General features: G+C 40.6%; 2 protein-coding genes across 2 annotated transcripts; both read right to left on the bottom strand.

Annotated features, from left to right (window-relative positions):
- Window positions 1–61: 61 nt before the first annotated feature.
- Window positions 62–2392, bottom strand: pfdn5 (prefoldin 5). Its single transcript, XM_079342579.1, has 6 exons — window positions 2279–2392; window positions 1802–1904; window positions 1447–1478; window positions 1253–1327; window positions 1042–1150; window positions 62–440 (listed from the first exon to the last, which is right to left on the bottom strand). The coding sequence occupies exons 1-6, from the start codon at window positions 2342–2344 to the stop codon at window positions 355–357; spliced, it is 471 nt and encodes a 156-aa protein (XP_079198705.1). The 5' UTR covers window positions 2345–2392; the 3' UTR covers window positions 62–354.
- Window positions 2393–3319: 927 nt separating this feature from the next.
- Window positions 3320–16419, bottom strand: espl1 (extra spindle pole bodies like 1, separase). The gene is made up of 32 exons (XM_079342578.1): window positions 16209–16419; window positions 15986–16074; window positions 15356–15658; window positions 14498–15250; window positions 14224–14325; window positions 13965–14076; window positions 13744–13871; window positions 13002–13195; window positions 12668–12910; window positions 12362–12506; window positions 11996–12155; window positions 11374–11513; window positions 11070–11204; window positions 10864–10980; window positions 10591–10762; window positions 10338–10466; window positions 10062–10218; window positions 9290–9399; window positions 8011–9155; window positions 7501–7912; window positions 7112–7243; window positions 6742–6955; window positions 6363–6568; window positions 6090–6217; window positions 5752–5874; window positions 5500–5649; window positions 5206–5373; window positions 4952–5056; window positions 4718–4833; window positions 4513–4596; window positions 4056–4220; window positions 3320–3802 (listed from the first exon to the last, which is right to left on the bottom strand). Exons 2-32 carry the CDS (start codon window positions 16064–16066, stop codon window positions 3592–3594), a joined length of 6540 nt encoding a protein of 2179 aa, XP_079198704.1. The 5' UTR covers window positions 16067–16074; window positions 16209–16419; the 3' UTR covers window positions 3320–3591.
- Between the last annotated feature and the right edge of the window lie 825 nt (window positions 16420–17244).

The following is a 17244-nucleotide window of genomic DNA, read 5'->3' as shown; positions in this document are numbered from 1 at the left end:
AGCAGTATATAGGAAGACCCTTATAGCTGATACAAAACCATTAAAAGAAAACTGTTAGATGTTTTTGTTTTTCATGAACATCATCCTCTTTTATTATACAAACTAATTGAACACCCATTTAAATAAATGTAAAATTGAGAATGAACACCTGACGGGGTTACCATAACAGCCTTCTTATAAGTACTGGCAACAAGGTTTGTGTACTTTCTTCAGACAGAAACAAAAACATTCTTTATTTTTCAGCTTTTAACATGACTATATCAGTGAAGGGATTTTTTGGACCTACAACAGCAGATGCACACAAACGTAAAAAGCCCCTGTGCCAGTCATGAGGAATTCAAACAGGTGTTCCCATTAAGCGCTGGTGGTCCCAACCGCTTGTGATGTCTGCTGGCTCTGTTGAAGTTGTTGGATCTTCACATTCATAACCTCAACCACAGCTGCAAAAAAGACATTTGTTTAATATGCTTTCTCAACACAATGTACATTTACTGTTGATTGATGTAAAACTGTTTTTTTCCTATCAAAACTTCTTAATATAGATTTCTATATCTATAAGATTAATTTAGGTTAATTTTTTGGTTTCTTTCGATTTAATAGCCTCTCTAAATTGTAAAAGTGTTCATTAAAGAAAAAAAGAAAAGAAACAGGGGACAACCACATAGTCTGGTTAGTGACAGTGCATTGTTTGAGTCTGCACAATATTGGACCGCCAAAAGGGTTTTAAAAAACGTTTGTTTGACCTCAGTCATAATGTTGACCTCGTCCAGCAGAGTGACTTCCTTCCTTATTCTAGCATTTTGACATATAAACTGTAACGTGTTTAGCAGTTAGCAGGGGAAGTGTTGTTTTGCATCGCCTAATAAGGATGTGAGTGTTTAAGAAAAAAGGGTAGAGATGCTCACTTTAACATAGCTAATTATTATTGAATGCAGTATCAAGATATTTGTTATTATTGGTTCAACAAAGGCATGATGACATTTACTGAAAAAGAGACAGATGAAGGTGGTCAGAGGTAGAGAACAATGCACCCCATCTTACCTTGTTTCATGGCATGTTTTTCCTGAAGGGCCGGCTGAATTTTCTCAACAATCTGCTTTGTGAGGAAGTCTATTTTGCGTTTGAAGAATGCCTTTGAGTCTTCTACGCTCTACAGAAACAAAACAATTAGTATTCATAAAAGTGTTTGACAATATTTAAAGAATTGTAAAATACTCAATCATCTATCGACATTCAATGAAAATATATTTACCTTTTCAACATAGTATCCAGTCCCCACATCAACTAAACAAGTTTCCACGTCATTTAACGATCCAGGAACGTACATCTGAGAAAAGACATGTCAAGGACATAGGCACATCTCAAGAGAGACATTCATTTGAAACATCACACCACAAAAAGTAGAGGTCAAAACACAGGTGTTTTTTTTTAGCTGTTGCAGGATACAGAGCTGGTAAGTGGCACAAGCAGTTCTTTTCCTGTATGAAAAAAGAGAGAAAGGTTTAGTCAACAGTAGTTCCATTTTAGTGTCTGCTGGATGGTCTCACACAAAAAATATACTTATGCGCCCAATAATGTCTACTTTTACGCCTTCATTTTTGCATTACAGCAAAGTACACTGAGATCATCTATGCCATCACTTTTACAACTGAAGCTGTTAGGACTTTGTTGCATCAAGTTATGACATTAAGATTTTATCGGTAATCATTCACATTAGGTAAAAGGGAAACGTGAGAACTGTTCAAATAATTTAAAAAGGTTTTCTAAAACTTGATAGGTCAATAAAATACATTTTACCCACCTTTGTTGTTTTTGTTTAAGACATTCAAGCTATCTTTTGCTTCAACATATTTGGTTTGAGCAACTTTGAGCTGGCCAATTGAAGACGTGAGGAACTCAAGCTCCTGGGGGAAAAAAAAAATCTTTAATGTGCATTGTTCACATCACCTGAGCTTTATGCATGCATCCATAGCTCAGAAAGGCATCACATTTCAATCATCATAACACAAAAGGAATATAATCCTTAACTACAGTAAGTGTGTAGTTAAGTACTCGAATTTTAAAATGTACATTTTAAAACATTTTGAAAACGAAAAGCTCAACATTAGACGTTTCTTTGCTTTGCACCAGGTCGGAGTATGAAGCTGACTTTAGCGTTGGTATCGTTAGCATTGGTTAGTACTGACGAGAAACCACACCCTGCTGATTTCGCTTATTTCATCCAAATCAAATCATAGAACAAAACCAGATCGGAAACTACCCCTCTATTTAAGATTACCTGGTCTAATTGAGTTTTAAGTCCCTCTAATTGAGGAAGGGAGAGGTCTGCAAGATTCACCGCCATGTTGAAAGCGTGATGCCGAATGACCCTTGCAGAGTGTTTCCGGGTGCTGGAGGTGGGCGGGGATCAGTCTAAAAACACGCCCCCTTCAGGCCACGACAGGAGAAGCGGCCAAGTATTATTTGTCAGACTAAATCTATCGGCCTATTCAAGTTTTTCTTTTGAGCGCATTAGTGCCCTTTTCTAAAATAACTTAGGAAACATTAAACGTTGATTTGCTTTACAGGTAATTAAAAAGTAATAAAGCATTACATTGAAGTTTATGGCTTTCAATATTCATGTTGGCTGTGCATGCTGTAAATTTTTCATAATCCCCAAATGTGAAATTGAATAGAAAATTGTACTCCCTTTATTAGGTGAATACCCTTATATAAATACATGTAAAAAAAAAAAATACAACTGCGTTTCAAGATTAAAGGGTTACATCATGTAAAAAATATATTCATTGAACTAGCAATGAAGAAATGCACAGATTTTTTGACCAATCAAAATTGCCAATTCATGAGCAGAAGTCAGAAGACAATTCAAATTCTGAAGGCATGCAATTCAAACTTCGAGAAAAAAAATTGATTCCAAATATCTTTTTCTATTTTGTTATAAAGAATGATTTGGAGTGAGTCCATTTGCATCCTATGACAATGATGCACTATCCAATGGAAACAATCACCTGTATGGGCTCAAAGGACCTTTAAAAATCAAGCGAAGAATCTTAATTATTAATATAAAAAGTAAAGCAAAACCAAGTTTATTTACAGATAGTCAGAGTTAAAGCCCCTTTGTAATAAGACAACAAAGGCAAAGATCGGCTTCTATCTATAGGTTGTGTAAAATCTTAAATTGTTTATAAAAGTTAACAGATGATACAAAGTTAGTTTTTTTACATTATGTTGTAACAAGAATGCTTTATATTTATGCTATTAGTAATTAGTATAAATGTCTCTTTTTCACATCACGCAACTAAAATGAGACTAATTGACAGTATGTGAGAAGACTTTTATTCACAATATGTTAAAATAAACACATTAAAGACGTATTCAAGCATTTACAAATATTAAAAATCATTCCAAATTTAAAAGCATTTGTGGGAAATTTGTATGAAATTAAAAAAAAAAAGGTAAAAAATTAATACTTAAAAAAATGCCAGGATAAAACTTCAAGTTAAATACAAGTTGTCCACGTTTTTGGCTGAAACTGTAAAATTCAGATTCTGCAGAGAAGGTTTACATCCTGTTTAAAGAAGACTCGGCTATTCAGACGATAGACTGCAGGTGGACTGGCAAGCCGTAGACCACAGGTGCAGCTCCAATGAGGTGTTTTAGGTGTGTGGCCTGACGTGATGGGCCCATGTGATCCAGGAGGGGCGCTCCAGAGCCAGCAGAGAACCAGGAATCTAACAAAGCTTTTGTGAAGCGGTCAATGTCTCGATCCGTTACATCCCACAGGTTTCCCAAAACAAAGGGGCTATGGTGGAAATAATGTCAAGACAGACAAAATTCAGGATATTGAAAGAAAAAAAAAAAAAAATAGTGAAGTGACCATTAAAACTGTCACACATTGTAATCTAATCGTGTTACTTGTGATGCTGTAATTGTTTTAACTGGCTGATAATTTCCCAAATCACTCAAAGCTGTATGGATCTGCCCCATTACGGCAACATACACAAGTATCAACAAGGAAGCTTTGACAAATGAAAGAAAGTAAAGAAAGACCTCACCATCCTGCTATGAGGTAATTGAGGATGATGCCTTGTCCTTCCTGATCTCCACGCACTGCCAGAGCGGCACTACTGCAGCCAAAAAGCAGAGCGGCTGCTCTCATGTGACGTTTCAGGACCGCCTGACTGTCTAAGAATCGTGCGCCTGCGCCATGACCCACAAAACTAAAGCAGCCAAGGATGTAAGAGACAAGGAGAGCACACAGAAAAAGAAGTAGCATTACAAAATGTGTATTAAAAATTAAATGCTTATTAAATAACCCTCATTGTATCATAGTTTTTTTTTCTCATTGAATCAGCTTTGATAATTGTTGTCTGTCCCACACAGGTAATTTCTAACCACTTACAAACCTTGATGCCAAATATTTCATTCTATTGTAATGTTATTGTTTGGCTCCAGCCTAGGTTTGAGCCTGAACAATATCTTATCTTATTCTATCGAGATCATCAGACTCACATGTATAGATCCTTGGTTGCAACAGCTTCTTCCAGCCAACACGAGTCAGGAGCAACTCCACACACACCCTCCCAATCCAGTTTACTTTAACAAGAACAGTTGTTTGTTTAACACACACACACACAAAAATAAAAATGGATCAGCAATGACAAGGGGGCGAAAAAACAACAACATACAAATTAAACGGTTTGTGCACTGGTCTCACCTGCTGAACCACTCCTTAAAACGATCTTGAGAGTTCCCCAAATTGGCATCAGGATCCAGCACATAAAACACCTCCTTTGTATCCACACCACACTTCAGGATGGACTTGGAGTCAGTCTAAAGGGAATATTTAAATAACAATGAATGTAACCACAACAGAACCTAGTCAGACTCAGAAGGTAAATGACCTCTGCACCACTGGGCTCTCTGGCTCATTAAGGGAGTTTGAGCTCACCTCTTTCTGAATGATAAGTCCAAGGAGAGAGTGCAGAGAAGGCATCCGGCTGACAGAGCAAGATCTTAAGAAGGACATGCTCTCCCAGGGCAACTTCTGTAGGTACTGCGGAGGAAAAAAAGAAAGGCAAGACTTCAAACTTATGGAACGGTCTGAATTCAGAACAGCATACTGTAACTGTAGAGTCCCGTCCCCCGTCCATGTATACACCAGAATGTTGGAAAATTCAGCATTACATAGAGAATGAAGCCAACCTTGTCAAGGATGAGAACCACATGACCTTTGGGTTCATCTCTGTCAGTGAGCTGGGAAACAGATGTATGCAGAAGCTGGTCACACTCCACATCCAACTGTGGAGAAACTCCCATAGAGAACTGCTTAAGGTCATATTTGGAGAGCACAGGGGAAGCTGAAAGCACGGTCTGAAACACACGAGATGAATGTTGATGATTTTTGGTTTCTTTCAGTGCGGCTTAAGAGACCATGTCAGAATGTTAAATCAGATTCTGCTGCAAAATGGTCAAAAAAACAAAACAAACATCACCCACCTTCAGCATCTCTTCACTCACTGCCACTCCTCTTGCAGACAAGGACTTGTGAAGGTGCCGGGCTTGTTTGGAGAGCTCAGGGTCTGATGAAAGGGGCAGAAGAAAGCTCTTCCAACATCCCAACAGTCCCTCCATCTCCTTCAGCAGTTGCTGAAAAAAGATAGGAAGGCATAACTTTTATGAAACACTCACTGAGTCAAACACAATAATACAGAGACTCCCCAACAATAGCCTTTTTTCTTCACCACTTACCTCAACTCGAGAGTCCAGGGCCCTCCGGCCCTCCCACCACTTGGCTTTCTCAGAAACACAGCTCACAACTTTCTGTTCCACCTGGATACTATCTATTTCCTGAACCAACCAACTAATGGGGTGCTGGGTAACACAAAGAGAAAAGTTATATTTTGTAATGTTAATGATACCTCCTGAACCATACAGTTAGTCATTAATGAAGACAAGTAAATATGATCATTTGAGCACTATGTCATAGTGATTCCTTTTTCTAGCTTTGCTCAATCAATATGCATCCCCTGCATTCTAGTTCCAGCTTGTGGAAATCATTCTTCTTTTTTTCCCCCTCCTTATCTCACCTGCTGTTTCGAGGTAGGGATGTGAACAGTGACAGGGGCAGAACCCTTCTCAAGGCGTGACAGTATGATGCTGTTACCCATCTCACCAGCTTTGATTCCGAGCACAGACATTACACACACCGTCACTCCTGTAAAAGATGAAGAGGTAAGATTCAAAATAAGCAAAGAAGACAATTCACAGTGTTCTTTCCTTACCTGATGGAGCACAACAGGTTGAAGATATTTTGACATAAGAGAGGTTACAGGCACGTTTTAGGGCGTTGACAATGTTACCTGGTGGAAGGTGTTGAATCTGTTGCATAAACTGTTGACAGTGGGACTTTGGGAAAGTGGACGAATCTGCCGTAGGGAAGGAGAAGATGTTCTCCAACTGTAACAACCTCTGCTCGGTTGAGTTCTTGGTCTCGCTTGGACCGAGCTCATCAAGACTCAGAGCATCCATCTTCTCTGCCAGCTCACCAGACGACTTCCTCAACTTTCTGTAAGAAAATCATAGTGGATGTCAAAACATGACGGATTTTTAGATTTTGTTTTCAAAATGTCTTGGTAATTATAACATTGGCCTCATGCATCGCTGTGCGATTATATGGAAAAGGTTTTATTTTTTCAAAGGAGAAATCCTGACCTCACACTACATCGTGCATGTGCTTACTTGAGACAACTAGCTAAATGCCTGATTGTGCGATGGCGACTTGTGATGCCCAAGGACTGAGCGTGCAACATCGCTGTAGTTATGGGGTCCTGTTGTCCAATGGTCAAGGCCAGAAGAGAACTGAGAGTGGTGAAGATGGTGGGGATGGGGAAGTGCTGAAGGGCCAACCAGGCTGATCGGAGCAGAGTCTGAACATCCTCCAGAGAAAGATTGTCTAAAAAAAGGAAGGGAAAAACAATACAACAGGATAAAAAGAAGGCGGAATGAAACTGTTCATATCAAACACCTGCGCGTCATTTTAAGGTACTTCTATAGCACAATAAAATATAAATAATCATTGCGGACCAATGATCTGTGTGGAAAGCCTCACCTGGTCTGGAGTCTGAATGAGACTGGTGAGTCTGTGGACCTCCTCTCAGGTGACCTCTGCTTTTCAGTTCAGGCAGGTCATCTCTTTCCAGATGACAACACACGTCCCGCCGCAACACCTCAAAATCAATGTCTTCAGAGAGTCAAGCAAAGGGTTAATGATCAGAACGCCATCACCTTGTAGCACACTGAGGTAAATATAATACTTCGATGTTTTTGTCTATTTCCTGTCGTTCATTTTCAAATATGCACTTAAGTTTTCTTCAAGGCTTTTTTTTCCTATTCTAAAATGATAAAGTGTGTTGTTTAAACCGAATTATTCATTTAACTTATTCCATTAGAAGCTGTTTTATAACAAATGGGATGTTTGCACATCTACAAGATACTCACCAATATCATGATTTGAAGCAGGATGATCTTCAGTGTCTGATGTCCTGAGCTGCTCAATGCTCATGTCCAGAACTTCTGTAGTTTCCTCATCAATGGTCCTCATCGTGTCCGGCTCTTCCGTTGAATCTGCCTCCGCCCTGGACAGCACCCTTCTGGCTCTTCCTCTTCTCGTTGGGGCAGACTGGCAAAGTGAGGTCTCTTCATCTTCAGAGGAGGTGGTCCGAGCCACTGCAGAGCTCTTTTTACCCTTTGCCTGTTTCTTGGGTTGGACTTTCTCCGCAGGAGGATCTAAGGATGTCTTAGTGCTTTTAGTGGCTCTTCTTGCTGTGGTTCGCTTCTGAGGGATGTCCGTTTTTTCTTTGGGTTCTGCCTGTGTGTTTGTTTCCGTGTCACTTTCATCACTAAACTCTACCTGTAATTACAGATAAAGAGATGTTTAATTTACAGGGAATAAAAAAGCAATGTTTTTTATCTAATAAAAGTTATCATTTTCTTGAATAAAACACTCACTTTGAAGCGTGATTTCTTTGTGCGTCTTGGGGCAGCAGGGACAGGTTGGGCCTTGTCTTGAACTGGCGATGACTCTTTATACACTTGAAACTGCAGCTTTGGGGCAGTCCTTGGTGCTTTCTGCACTGAAGTAGGGGCTTTCAGTCTTTGAACAGGAGTACAGGCCAAAGTTGGAACCACCGTGTTGAAGTCAAAAGAGCCAAGGTCCCTGGAAGGCCTCGACTTGACCGTTACAGGTGTCATAGGAACCAGTCCTTTTCCTTTGGTTAAGGATTTCGTCACTTGAGTCTTGGCCTTGACAACCTTGACCTTCTTTGCGTCCTCTGTTTTAACAGGAATGTCTCGGTTTTTAAGAGTCTCTTTAGGCTTCGTAATGCAGGATGATTTAGGCATCGTTTTCTGTTCCGGTTTGACCTCTTCATCCATCTTTGGTGCATTCCAAGTCAAAACATTTGAGAAAAGCTCTTCTGGGGTGCAGTCCTTCTTAGCAGCCAAGGTAACCAATGATACTAAAGCCTTCGCCGCCACTAGTCCTGCTTTCACAGGTCTAAGGTCAGGACAGGGCTTGGAATCAACATATGCTAAACCAGCCTCCAGTATTTTCCATATACCACTGACCTTGTCAAGCCCTGGTTCAAGCCAAGACAGGGCCATGCGCAGGTACACACGGCCCACTACGTCCTGCATCAGGGAAGGTGTATAGGAGCCTTTGGCAGGACTACTGGCTGGGTAAAGTTTAGCCAATTTGTTTCCGAGTGCAGCAGAGACATTCTTACAGCGGGCTAATGTTGCCCATTGAAGTTTCAAACTGACACGGGCTTCATTTGGATCTATCTTCAGAACTAGATCTGCCTGTATCGCTGCCCAACGAGCAGTGGCACGTCCCAGGCTTGGCTCAGAGCAGCAGTGACACTGGCACTCAGAGTTATGGTCCAGGGACGAGAGCCAGCGGCGAGGCTGAGTTTTGAGAGGCGGGGAGCTGGCCAGGTCCCTCACTATAGGCTCTTTGGCAATCCACCTAGTGCTCAGGATTCCTGTATCTTCATCATCCTCGAAATTGGGAAGGGAAGACTGAGATTTCTTGGTTGGGCGACCTTTCCTAGGTTTGATTTTCACCTCTGTCTTCTGTACCTGATCAGAAAAGTCTGAGAGATAGAGGAAAAGTCAGTTGAGTAGCCTAAGACAACAATGGACAATAGTGGAATGCAGCCACATATTTTTGAAAGTGTTTGAAAATAATGTACAATAAATAACATGTGGAGCTGTACATTCAACAGACCTGTGCAAAGCTCTAGAAGGTTTCTGACTTTGTCTAAATCAGTTCCACTTTCTCCTTCCTCCCCCTGCATCAGTTCCAACTCCGCTTTCATCACGAGCAGCTCAGCACATCTAGAAATGGCAAAAAACAAGAAAGAAGTGATGGTAAGATAAGCAAAAACACGAAGGATTTGTTAAAAATCATGATCATTTTGATTGATATTGAGATCCCGATTACTCACTGATTTTATAATATCTGCATTACCAGCATTTAGCAAACTTAAACACACACAATACATGAAGATAAATAAGTGAGTAAATAAAAATGTAATTCTATGTAACAATACAAAAATTTAAAAAAATAAATAAAATAAACGGTTTTTGAGGTAGAACTTTGAAAAATTCCCCACTTTCACACCCAACCCGGCATGCAGCACAGTAAGGATTTAATCTGCTCTCGCCTTGACTATACAGGTTTAATAGTATATAGTGACTTTAATTCTGCTTCCAACATTGGCTGTAGTATTTCAAGTCAATACAAAACAGACCTTTAACCTTCCAGATCACATTTTACCAGCACATAGAATCCTTGATAAAGTCTTCTAGACAACTAAACATGCCTCAACACATGATCAGGCTCTTCAGCACCAAAAATAGAGGATGTGCTCTACTGGCCCTTCAGTAAGCTTAGCATCCAGCAACAGTTCAGAATGGCCAGCAAAGGTAAGCTCATGAACAATCTTGTCTTACTTTACTGCCAACATTCGAACCCAATGCAAAGCTCATGTACTCACCGGCTGAGTGCTTGCAGCTTTATGGCCAGTTTGAGCGCTTCCAGGCATTGAAGCCTTGCATCATTGATGGCCCCACAGCTGCTCCTCACAGCCACCATCTTCGTGGAGCATTTTAAGAGCTCTGAGAGCAGCTGCCACTTCAGCACCAGGTTATCTCCTGCTCACAAACCAAAGGAGAGGGGTTTTACATTGCACACAGCCCTACAGTATAAGAATCATCCATGCACCGTGAAAGCTTTTATTTTGTTGTCAGTACAAAGTCTTGAACAGACTCACCTTGGTCAATAAAGCGCACGTCTGCGTTCCCGCCGTTTGTGCCATAAAGGCCTTTCCCCACTAAAGTGACCAGCAGGCTGCAGAGAAGCTTCAGACTCTCGTACAAGGCAGTGTCTGGGCTGTTTATACCTTCAAAAATAAAAAAATAAAAAATTTAGTTAAGACTCCTGACTTCATTTTTACAATCTCAAAATACAAAATCTTGAAGGAACACCACCAGGTTGTAATGAGTGGAGAAAAAGCTTCTGCTAACCATGATGTGTGATGCGACTTCTCTTGGCTTGTGGCAGTGCAGTCGTGTCCAGACTAAGATAGGAGCTGCAGGTCTGGAGCACTCGAGCACGCAGCAAATACCAACTCTTTGACTGCCTCTGCTCATTCACTTCTTTAAGCACCTTACACAGATAAGGCACCCCAAGATCCACCTGTAGCACGGTGACAAAGAAATGACAATATTCAGTCATCACTTTAAGTAAAAACACAATCCGATTATATGCGACATGATGCCAGCGGCTGAGTTCCCTGCCTGTCCTGTGATGTAGCAGTATTGAGCTTTCAACAACACGGCCAGCATAGACAGAGAAGAAGGTCCATCAGCAGCGGTATCCGAGGTAAGGAAGGTGTCTGCTTGCTCAAGCTGAGCCTGAAATCACAAAGATTTGCAATAAATCATTGACAGCACGTGAGCTGTGGTAAGTCTGCTATAAATAAATATAATATAAAATGCATTACCAAAGCCAGTGCAGGGGCTCCCATATCCAAAAGAATACTGGCAGATTGACAGAGGGAGCTGGCACATCCACGAGCATCAGCAAGTTGTCGTGAAAGTCCAATTGTAAGTTGGTAGGCTTCCAATGCCTTCAGAGGCTACATCAGACAGAGGAGGTTTAATGTACACTCTAGAACCGCCTGATGAATTCTACTTTAAACAAGTGTATAAGGGGATTAAATAAACATTCATCTTTCTCGTAGAACTGAAAAGTGTTTTCTCTCAAACGTCTTCAACAAACCCACAATACAATTCTTTGTTTGTTACCTTTCCCATAAGCTTGAAGAGAGCTGCTGTCACAGCAATGGAGCTGCAGGTCTGCTTGGGGTTTCTGACAGAAGGAAGGACTTTACTCTGCAGAAGGGTTGACCATTCGTCCAGGGCTCTTTCCAAAGGCTTACACAACTCTGTGAGGACAAGAAGAAAAAATGTCTAACAGTATCTCTAAGGGATTATACAACATCTGTTGTTTGGCTCCTCATAAGCAGGAAGCTATTCTTCCTCGGGTCAGCAGTGCAACTTACACATTTACCATCATTTAACACAACGCACAAACATTTAACACAACTCATCTACAATAACTGAGAGAACTAAACAAAATTCAAGAAACAGACGTCACAAAGGCTCCAATTGAATCCGGACTATCTCTCTGAATCTATGGGATACGACATGTTAGCATAAAAAGCATTGCTCGATATGCTACTGCACTTTGAGCTGATGTGGTTTGTGATTTAAAAAAACTAAAATTAAGTTTTTGTTGTTATGACATTTTGTAACATTCATCCACTTCTGATGTATTATGGCGCGTAACGACACACGACGATACTGTATCATCATGTCGCACAAGTGTCTAAAGTTCAAACATCATATTTGAAAAAGGGAGTCCTACTGCTCTCTGCCGCCAGGTTGAAATGCAGGCCTTCATAGACCAGGAAGCTGTCTTGCGTCTTCTGCTTGTCCTCATAATCAAAGTCATTGGTTCCCATGGGATTGGCTACATGTCGGATCTGCTCTCGCAACTCCCGCTGTTTTTTGTCTCTCTCGATTGCCTGCAAAAAACACACATCCATAATCCCAAGAAATGTGCTCAGAGTATGGAATGGATACTTAATCCCAGATAGTTGATTTCAAACTATGCAGTCATTCATTTTTACTGTAGCTGTGTATACAACACAAACACTACATGTCGAATAATTCATTTATTCATTAAGATGAGTAAAGCATTTGTTCGACCGACAGGTTCAACAAAGCTCACCTCCTGGAGATTCTTCTCAAGGGTGCAGATGTAGAGCCAAAGTGAAGCATGGGCTTTGTCATCCTTCAGTCTATCAGAATTCTCTGGAGTCTCTGGCTCTTCTTCCAGGAGCCGCAAAGCCTCATGGGTAAAATCAACTGCTGAGCTGTGTGGTAAAGTGATTGAATATTAAAACCAGTAAAGACAGTAAACTGCTGCACAGGCTGTCTTAACAACAATTTCATTTGTTGTGTTTTAAACAAATCAGCAGATTTTTATCTACAAATAAAAAAAATGTTCAAAAGAAAAACGACTCAAATCTCTTACCAGTCGGTCTGTTCACTAAAATCCTGGTAACACACGACTTGTGCCATTTCACAGAGGTAAACAGCACGTAGGTGGGTGTGAGCGCTCTCCTCGTGACAGATGTCCAACAGATCACACAAAGTGTTGTAACGTTCCTGGGATGTGTCTCCTGCCACCTCTTTATAGGCACGCAGCTCCTCCCCCAAGAGGCAAAGCATGATTCGCTCATCGGGGACATTGGGACAAAAACCGTCATGAAGAGTCCTGTTTCCGGATTGGGATGAAACAACTGTTCGAATGATCTTCTCTGATTCAAAACTTTATCGGAATAACAACAAAGAAGTTGTGTCTGTACCTGAGACGGATGTCCTCCTCAGAATTTCGGGCTGCGTCAGTCTTTGTTTTCACCCACAGAGAGACCGGTTCAGCCATATGAGTGGTGATTTTGTCTCCCAGAGCCTTCAGCCACATGATCACCCAGTCCAGTGCTCGCGCCAGATGTCCAGCCCGCCGAGACGTCTGCACGGCCAGCATGAAGGGTCTGCTCAGCTAAATAATTAAATGACATGATAATGGTATAAATTACCATTAAGATTTATAAACTGATTCTTCCAGGATGATTTGAGATTTTCCCTTTTCATCTGTTGCGGAAGATGACAAAACTAAAAGAGATGCTATCCTACTTTAAAATCAAAAATGAAAGACATAGAAGCAGATTTTACACAATGCTGATGTTTTTAGCTCAACTGCTTGGGCTGCCGACTCCTGGATGGTTCTATGAGAATACAAAATGTTTCATAAATTATACTTTTGTCTCCCTTTGTGAATTTGTCTACAACTTAGTGTGTTTTGCTGCTGCTGCCTGTCTTGGCCAGGTCTCCCTTTAAAAAAAGGTTCTTAATATAAATGGGACCAACCTGGTTAAATACAAATAAATAAATAAAACAATTTAGCTCTTTTTTAAACCAAACATCCAATTACAACCATTAGTTAATCTCGTGTCTGCAAAGTAATTTCTAACAGACACCATAGAAAATGTTTATTTAGTCAAATGAGGACAATACTACACATATTCAATCAAAATGTAAATAGCTTACTCTGTCGACAGAAAGCGAGACGGGGACGTTCCTTAATAAATCCCTGCAGAGGATCTCAACCAGCGTGAAGCCCTGGTTGTAAAGATGCCGGTTGAACAATCCACAAGCCAAGTTGCTGACTGCGATCACTAGATGGACAATTATATAAACACAATGACATTTGATATTATTAAAATTGATAAAAAAATCTATTAGAATTCACATGAAAGCTACCAGGTTACCTGCTTTGATAAGAAGGTTTTCACTGGACAGTTTTCGAAGTTCTGTCATCATTAGTCCAACAGTGGCTTGGCAGTACAGCAGCACTCTTTCCAGTGTGTCACTGTCTTCCAGCTGGAAACGACAAATCACATTTAGCACCAGAACCTAAACCGAGTACCTTTAGAACTCTGAAAACACATCGTTACTGTGTGAGTCATCTCTCTTCATAGTTTTGTATCATTGCCTTCGTGAAACTTGGCGTTAAACAAAGAGCCTCACCTGTGATGTCAGCATGCTCTCATAAGCAAAAACAAAGCCTTGGTAAATACTGAAGCAAAGAGACTGTTGGAGTCTGCTGCTCTCAGTCTGGCAAATCCCATCCTATAAAAAGAAAAAACTGGAGTAGTAACCTGTACAAATATTCTAAAACAAAATAGTTTGATATAGATATCTTAAAAAAATGTGTCAGAATCATACAACAGTACTCTAACTTTAAAGCATGACACATTGAGAGATATTCTGAATTATTCTCCTGCTCTGTAATTGCTCTCACCTTCTTTAACATCTTCAATATTAGTTCTTGGTACTCCTCGAGAAATGAAAACCAAGCCAGAAGCAAAGGCCCACTTAACCCCTTCGAGTTGCCACTTTCCACAGCCCACATGACTAGTCCGCATCCCTCCAGAAGTGCATGAGCTTCTTGGTCCCCCAGGTCGGATGAAAGAGACCTCAACGCTCTTGCACATTCTTTCAAAGCCTGGCAGCCCTTCCCACCATCACTCAGCGATGAATTCATTTTGACTGCCCATTTCCCAAGCACCACAGCTGTACACTGACAATCAACACGGCCTATGACTTTGCTCTCAATTTCATTCATGAAGTTGGAGGCCAGATCATGGTGTCCGGTCTTACAAAGCATCTTAACTATAACCAGCACCATTTCAGAGAGCACATATAAACAGGATGGCTTAGTGTATTGATTGAGCTCATCCCCCTCAAAGCTTTGAGTGCTGGTCCAGCAGTTGTTGAAAAGTGAGTGCATTTCCTGCAGGAGAAAAGAAGCATCTTCCTTTGTGATCTTTCCACAGCTGGTCACAAATTCATTGATGGCGTCCTCTGTGTAAATAGGAGCTTTGGAGATAGAGGTAGTTGCGTTTTCTGTGTCCAACAGCAGGAGGAAGCCCAGGGCCTGTATGTGGCAGTGGAGTTGGTCACGACTATTTAATATTTTCTTGTCTTTGGAGGTAGAGAGTCCGTTCCAGAGCACGGAGAAGCAGCTTCGCACAAGGACGCAGTAGTCCTCAGCCTATATGGGCCATACAAGATGTTTCTTTGTTAGTGGCAAAACTAGAGATAAACAAGATAAACAACACATTTTAATGAATTATGTTGAAAAGAAGAGGATACAAACCTGTTGGACTGGGGTAAGCCTGTTGTTAAGTAATCCAGCTACATGGCTACATAAACTATAATGTCCTTGGGAGCTTAAATTCTTCACAATATGGAAAAGGATCTTTTCCATGTACAGAGGACTGCTATGGGCAACAATTGTTGCAGAAAGATCATAACCTTGAAGGGAAAGCTCTACAAGCTGTACCAACTGACTAACATGGTCATAGTCAGGGGATCCAGCTCCAAGGTGATGATTACAGGCTCTGATGACCCGATCACACAGCGTGCGACCCTGAACGCCTGGACCACTCTTTACAAACTCCTGCAAAATGTAATAAAAGGAAAATGAAGGAAACAAGACAATTTCAGTAAAAAAAAACTAGAAAAAAATTGAATTTCCCTCGGGATCAATAAAGTATCTATCTATCTATCTTCTCACAGGTCAATGTAATGTACAATGTATATATAACACCAAACCAAATCCTCATACAGACAATATCACTGAACTCGACGGATAATGGAGTTAAAGTTGGTCTAAAATCCCGTTTTAAAGAGTTTCATTAACCACGTTCTCTGGTCAAACTAACCTCTCAAAGTGTTCAAGAAATACACGTCATTTAAATAACTGAGCGTGTGTAAATATACTAACCTGCAGTTCTCGAAATAAAAGCTTGGTGTCTTTCACAGATGCAGTCCGTTTGATGTATTCTTCAGCTTTCAAACACTTCATGTTGACAACTGTAACAAAAATTGAAGTCATGTTACTCTACGATAAAGCTAAAGGATAAGCTAACGTTAGCGACGTTAACCACAACATGACGGAACAACGTTAACGTTTAATATTTCCTCCTACAGACTGAACTGTGACTTACGTTAAGAGCGAAGCTTCGTAGCAATACTTTTATTCAGAAAAGGTTAAAAAAGGACACTTGTTGTCCTTAATGTCATATTTCAGCAGCTGTTCGGTCGCTGTTAAACTTGTGTTACGAAGGAAAAGATTCAAATCTTCAACAACCATCGGCTCTCTGCCGCCGCGCACAGTATTTGAAAGGTGTTTGCTAACCAATCCGATTGCTTTTCCGGTTTCACCGGAAAAACACGGACTTGTGGATATTGTAGTTTTAATTATCACCCCAGCTCCACTACGCAGACAGAAGTGAAACTTAGCTGGATGGACAGATTTATATTGATACAAAGTAAATATTTGTTTTCAAAGGGGGTTGGATTAGTTGCAAATGAAGTTCTTGTTCTTAGGAGGTTTGAGTCATCTTAATGTAGCTCATCATGATAATCACAAGGATACTCATATATTAAGAAGATAGGCTAAAAGGGCAAAGGTTTAGCTCAGTGGCCACAGAGTGAATTCCATGTACAGAGGTCATGGGCTTTATCCTGATCTTGGCCCTTTGGCTTTGCTACATGTCACCCAACACTCTAATCATACATTTCCTCACTGTCCTATTAAATAAAGGAAAAATTGATAATACGATCATATTACTGCCTACATTTACACTTAAGCATTCACTTATCCGTGCACACACAGAACAGGCTACAAACACAATGACATGGTCATCACATCTACAAAGATTAAGAGCCTCTCCACCAACCATATGCAACGCTGTTTCTGTATTTGCTGTTGTTTTCTGAATGTGTGTGTTTTTCACTTGAGTTTTGTTTTCTACTTGCAGCGTGCTTTGAAGTTTATGCAGTTGTTTTGCCTTTTTGCAGCACGTTTGTGTTTTTGCAGCCTGTTTGTGTCTATGCATTTGTTTTGGGAGATTGCGTTGAAGATTAGATAGATAGATAGATAGATAGATAGACAGACAGACAGACAGACAGACAGACAGACAGACAGACAGACAGACAGACAGACAGACAGACAGACAGACAGACAGACAGACAGACAGA

The sequence above is a fragment of the Symphodus melops genome (assembly GCF_947650265.1).
Source record: "Symphodus melops genome assembly, chromosome: 4".
NCBI lineage: Eukaryota > Metazoa > Chordata > Actinopteri > Labriformes > Labridae > Symphodus > Symphodus melops.
The sequence above is the reverse complement of the archived record's forward strand: the minus strand, read 5'-3'. Positions and strand labels throughout refer to the sequence as shown.

Bases quoted from the DNA above. Each gene is read 5' to 3' on its own strand.
- pfdn5 (XM_079342579.1), bottom strand. From the start codon at position 2,344: ATGGCGGTGAATCTTGCAGACCTCTCCCTTCCTCAATTAGAGGGACTT. The intron at 1,328-1,446 runs GTATCCTGCAAC...GTCTTTTCTCAG, and splicing joins TTGTGCCACTTACCAGCTCT to ATGTACGTTCCTGGATCGTT. The intron at 441-1,041 runs GTAAGATGGGGT...TCTTTTTTGCAG, and splicing joins AAAACATGCCATGAAACAAG to CTGTGGTTGAGGTTATGAAT.
- espl1 (XM_079342578.1), bottom strand. From the start codon at position 16,066: ATGAAGTGTTTGAAAGCTGAAGAATACATCAAACGGACTGCATCTGTG. The intron at 15,659-15,985 runs GTTAGTATATTT...TACATTTTGCAG, and splicing joins TTTTATTTCGAGAACTGCAG to GAGTTTGTAAAGAGTGGTCC. The intron at 4,597-4,717 runs GTGAGACCAGTG...TTCTTGTTAAAG, and splicing joins TTTAAGGAGTGGTTCAGCAG to TAAACTGGATTGGGAGGGTG.